The sequence below is a fragment of the Monosiga brevicollis genome, genomic scaffold (genome assembly GCF_000002865.3).
Source record: "Monosiga brevicollis MX1 MONBRscaffold_35 genomic scaffold, whole genome shotgun sequence".
NCBI lineage: Eukaryota > Choanoflagellata > Craspedida > Salpingoecidae > Monosiga > Monosiga brevicollis.
In genome coordinates, this window is record NW_001865072.1 from 233,815 (window position 1) to 238,732 (window position 4,918).

General features: G+C 54.1%; 1 protein-coding gene across 1 annotated transcript; it reads left to right on the forward strand.

The window, feature by feature from the left end:
• Positions 1–736: 736 nt before the first annotated feature.
• On the forward strand, positions 737–2,626 carry MONBRDRAFT_29513 (uncharacterized protein; the record flags this gene model as incomplete). Its single annotated transcript, XM_001749929.1, has 8 exons — positions 737–941; positions 1,074–1,138; positions 1,248–1,561; positions 1,637–1,750; positions 1,876–1,978; positions 2,100–2,182; positions 2,260–2,345; positions 2,487–2,626. 8 exons carry the CDS (start codon positions 737–739, stop codon positions 2,624–2,626), a joined length of 1,110 nt encoding a protein of 369 aa, XP_001749981.1.
• Positions 2,627–4,918: the final 2,292 nt, after the last annotated feature.

A 4,918-nucleotide genomic window follows, 5' to 3' on the forward strand; every position in this document is an offset into this window, starting at 1 on the left:
CTCTCCCTCTCTCTCTCTCTCTCTCGCTCTCTCTCGCTCTCTCTCGCTCTCTCCCGCTCTCTCTCTGTGCGTTCTGGTCTGGCTGAGCTCGGTGTCGGCTGTGTTGGCGTGTCGTCGGTGTCGCACTCTGGAGTTTGCGTCGTCTGGGGGGTTGCGGCTGTGGTTTGATCGGCTCTTGGGTGGTGCCTGGTGGTCTTGGGCGCGTCTGTGGGTTGCCTAGTGTGTGCTGGGACTCGTTGGGTCTGATCCAGGTCGTCACCTGTCCTTGTCGGTTTCTCAGCTGTCGGTGATGGCTGCCTGTCTCAGCTCTCCCGATTTGGTCACGGCTCGCTGAGGAGCGGCGCTTGGTCTTTATTCACTCTTGCTTCAGAGCCGAGCTCCTTTGCTTCATCTACTTCTCGACCCTTTTCAGCAACACTCGGCATCTACAAACCTACGCCCCCAGCCTAGGCACGGCCCTAACGTGGCTCGTGCCCGACTTGTCTGGTCCTCCTTCGGATCGGTCCCGTTCTCCCGGCCCGTCGTCTGTGAAAAGCACCGCGTTCGACTTAAGGTCTTCACTCCTGACCTCCTGTGCCAAAGTCATTGACGGGCGAGCCTCGTCTTGGTTCTACGCCGATACTCTGTTGATGCCCATCCGTTCTGCGCGAGATCGCCGAGGAGCAGAAGCAGGTCAAACCAGTTTGGTCTTGCTTAATTCATGCCTACATGCTAGCAACCTGATCACACCCACGCCATGGCCTGGGTCGATTCAATGTCAGTCGCTATACGGCGACCACTGCTTGCCTTTGCGCTGCTGCTCGCGCTACACCATGGCTTCATGGGCAGTTCCGGCCCCGTGGCCATGGGGGCTGATGCCAGCCCAAACAACGCGCTACGCAACTGCACCAGCGAATATACTCCCATCATCTCAAACATTATAGATGGCAAATACTCCTCAGGTGTGACGTCAGCCTTGGTACTTGAACAACGGATTTTGGCCAACCCTCTGCTTCACAATCGTCTTGTTGCACCGCCGCTCACACTTCTCACACCCTCCTCTGTTCTGTTCCGATGGACCTGGCTTGGTGCAGCAACCACATGCAATGCCATTCTCAACTTGACCAACTGCATCGTCGATGCCATAGAGCAAAACAGTGTATGGCTTGACATCTCGCCTGCATCGACCGTCCCACATGCTTACCTGGGCCCTTTTGGACATCTCATCAGCAGCCACTCATCATCACACATTTGATCTGGGCCTCTAGACCGACGCAGACGCTATGCGGCTGGCCCAGGTACTGGTCATGGACGTGGGCACCTCCAACGAGTGCAGCGAGGCTCTAGCCATTATGTGGGCCATCTTTGACCCTTACGCCAAGCTTGACATCAACGCAACTCTAGTCGTTCCTGATCTCGCTTACAACCCAGTTACCGGTTATACCATGTGCAGCGCCCTGGACATGGACGGAAACACATATACCCTGGCCAAGGCCACGGGTCTGGACAACAGTCCGTATGCCGGAGTCACTGGCAAACTGGCCAGCTGCTCCGATAGCAGCAACTGCGTGGGCATCTTCCGGTATGCCTCCCCCCCTTCACCTCTGCACCCCACAGTACTGCCTCACCCGCTGCTCACCTGGGCGTCTGGCTTCAGTGCTTCGCCTTGCCTACCGCAGACCTGTGGCATTGATCTCGATGGTAATTCGTCCCTTTGCCAGCGTGGCCAAGTGAGCTCAAGCTACCTCGTCGGCCTTGAGGCCGATCTCAGGTCTGGACACCCCTGTTTCGGCATAGACCCCATCTACAACCTGCATCAAGCTTTGGCCAACTGCTGAAACGTCTGGCTCATGCCCTTGCCCCCCTATCATCTGGCCATCTTGATTGCTACCACAGCTTGGGTGACTTTGGAAAAGGCACCTGGCTGCGCACCATGGACGGAAGTTTGCAAATTAGCTACACCCAGCAACACGAGACGCTCAGTATTCCCTTTAGCTCAGTTCGTGCTGCTGTAGTACCACCTCCGGCACCCCTTTCTTTGTGTCACACGAATATCATGATGAGAACGGGGGTGCTCATCTATCTGCCCTCGCCCTCACACTTCCTCGGCTACACTATAGACATTCTTGTCATCCTTGGCCATGGGCCTTGGCCTAGACCCTGCAGTCTTTTCCGAAGTCGTCTCCAACATTGCTTCGCTTTGGTGCGATCTTGCACCAGCCTATTGCCCCCGAATCGATGGGCAGACTCCTTCTCAACCAGTCCGTCTTTTCCTTGCAGGACGATTACGCGGCTACGGTTGACCTGTGATCCCGGCAACTATGGTCCAGCCATGTTTGAGCCCATTGCAAATCCCCAGATTGATGGTTCGTGGCTGATAACGCTGTCGTGGTCACTGTGGCGCGCAGGCCATTCTTCCGAACCTGCACAGCTGCGCAGTACATCTCCACCTGTTTTTACATTCTGCTCATCTCATCTGGTTGATGTGGTGGTGGGTATGGATTTAGGTGTGATTGTTTCTCAGGTGCTGACGATCAAGCACGGGTGTGCTTGTGCTGACGCTCACCCAGCCTTTTGTGAGGCCACTCCCATCTCCGTCAGCAACGCTCTGGCCTCCTGTCACGTGTGCGTACCTGTCTCTGCTTGAAAGGCGCCCATTGCGTTTCTCTGTTTGAGTTTGCTTCACACTTATCTCTGACGCCGCTTCCTGATCGATTCTTTTTTTTATTTTATTTTATTTTAAATAAATAGAACCGAAACAAACAATTATGATGCCGCTTTCATCGCCCTCAACGCCATCTTCGTCGTCATCTTCTTCATCCTTGCGGCTCGCGACGCTAACAGCCCAGGTGGCGGTGACCTGCTATGAAGGCGTTCCGGATCCGTCTCGGTGTCATTTTCGGTCTGCTGACAGCTTTGCTCCTGTTTGGACGTTGTGTGTTTGTGTGTGTGTGTGTGTGTGTGTGTGTGTGTGCCCATAGCTTGCTGCTGTGGCATGCTTGGGCTACCCTTAATTTTCAATTTTTTGGAAGGCCGAACCACGCGTCTGGTTGCTGTGCTGACCCTGGGAGCCACGTCCTTTTCCGTGCTCCTCAACTTTTTCAGCCTGAGTAGGCTTGGCGCTCAGTTGGGTCGGGAAGAAGGGCCACCACTGGTTGGGATTGTGCAAGCGCCACTCGGGCTAATTTGTGTGTCTTATGCACGTTCTTCATCTAGTTTTTGCCTCACCTTACAGCGGCTGGTGGGCTCCCTTGTATCTCGTGGTCCGAAGTCTGGTTCAAACTGCTTCGTCCGCCTCGCCCCTGCTGTGTGCCCACACACGCTACCGCATTCTTGGGTTAGTATGCTAGTCCCGCCTGTCCATGCAAGCACACGCGTCATCAGTCAAATGGGCAGCATTGAGGCACCCTCCCTTGCCCTTGCTCCACCTCACGGCCCCCGGGATTCTACATGCACAGCACGACCGTAGGCTTTGTGCTGACGCTTCTGTCTACCATGAGCCAGCTCAACAGCGTCCACTGCCTCTTTGGGACTTCGTACCGTGATAGCTTCGGTGTCTCGCTGCTTTTCTCCTCTATGTGCTAGTGCGTTGCGGTTGTCACGTTCTTAGAGTGAATTGCTTACTGCCTTGCTCCTTTCCCGGGGACGAGGCCGCTGCCCGCTTGCCTCGACTTCCTGGCCTTATCTATCGAAAGCGTTTCAACGATTTTGCCCCATCCCTCACGCGAGTTTGTTGCGGCCTCTGTCAGTCTGATGTTGACGATTTACTTTGGTGTGGCGTTGTTTGATGCATGGCGTGCCTATCTTTGGAAAATGCCGCTTCAATTTCGGCCGTTGATCGATGACGGTGAGACCTTGATGACCACCATCTCCACGCCTCTTTGCATGCCCAATTATTATCATCTTCCTGCTCATCCTCTAACTTTGCCTGTAGGCACACCGCGTGAGCTGGACCGGCTCAAATATCACGAAAAACGGGTCGACCGGCTGTTGCGCCCTCCAGAATATTTTGGTGCGCCGACCTTTGCTCACCCGACGGTCATTTCTCACTCTTGTCTCGGAAAACTTCCTGAGCACGCTTCAGCAATCGGTCTTGCTGCTTCAAACTGATTTCTTGTGGGATGTTTGCGGAGATAGAACTAACGCGCGAGTCAGCCGAAATCAGGTTTTTCGAAGAAGGGCATTTTTTCTCCATTTGCGAATGGCTTGGCAATCGAGCACGCCGCCTTGGCATTATCCTCCATCGGCTCGCGTTGGTCACCGTTGTTTTTTCTTTGCTTGCAAGCTTTTGAGAGCTTTCTTCTTCGTGCTTAGGGTGATTGAGATGCTCAGCGTGGTTTGGACTAAGATGGCTCAACGACGTCTTGCCGTTGTCCCGTTCTATTCTGCGTAGAACTGACGGATCCTTTCGTTTCAACTCGCGGCTACAGACGGCTGTCTTTGTCTGCTTCATGTGGTCTATCTGCCTAGCGCCGTTGTGGATTGACATCACAAAGTCTTTTCAAGCCCTGCTCGAGCGTAATGTTCTGTTTTCGGGCCGGGACGCACGCTGTCTGGACCAAGGCGTTGCGATTTGGTTCCCACCGTCCGACCTCTGTACGCTTGCCTCTTGTCGAATTCATCTTTGTTTGCATGTCTGCATACATGGCGGGTTCTCCTCACACTTTCTGGGTTTGCCCGCCACTTCCTGCAGTTTCCACCGTCTTCTTCAACTTGCGACTAGGCTGCAAGACGGGCAGGACTATTTCAACGGCGTTTTTTTGGACGTGAGTGGCTAACTTGGTGTTTTTTTTCACCAGGTTCCATAGGCATGGCATCTGTTCTTTTGTATCTGAAGGCATAAAGAGCCAACTCACAGTTTGGTCTGGGCATGATCCTCGACAGATTCACGGCAGCGGGCTTGCTGTCGACTCTGTTTCAAAGCATTAGTCTGGTTCTG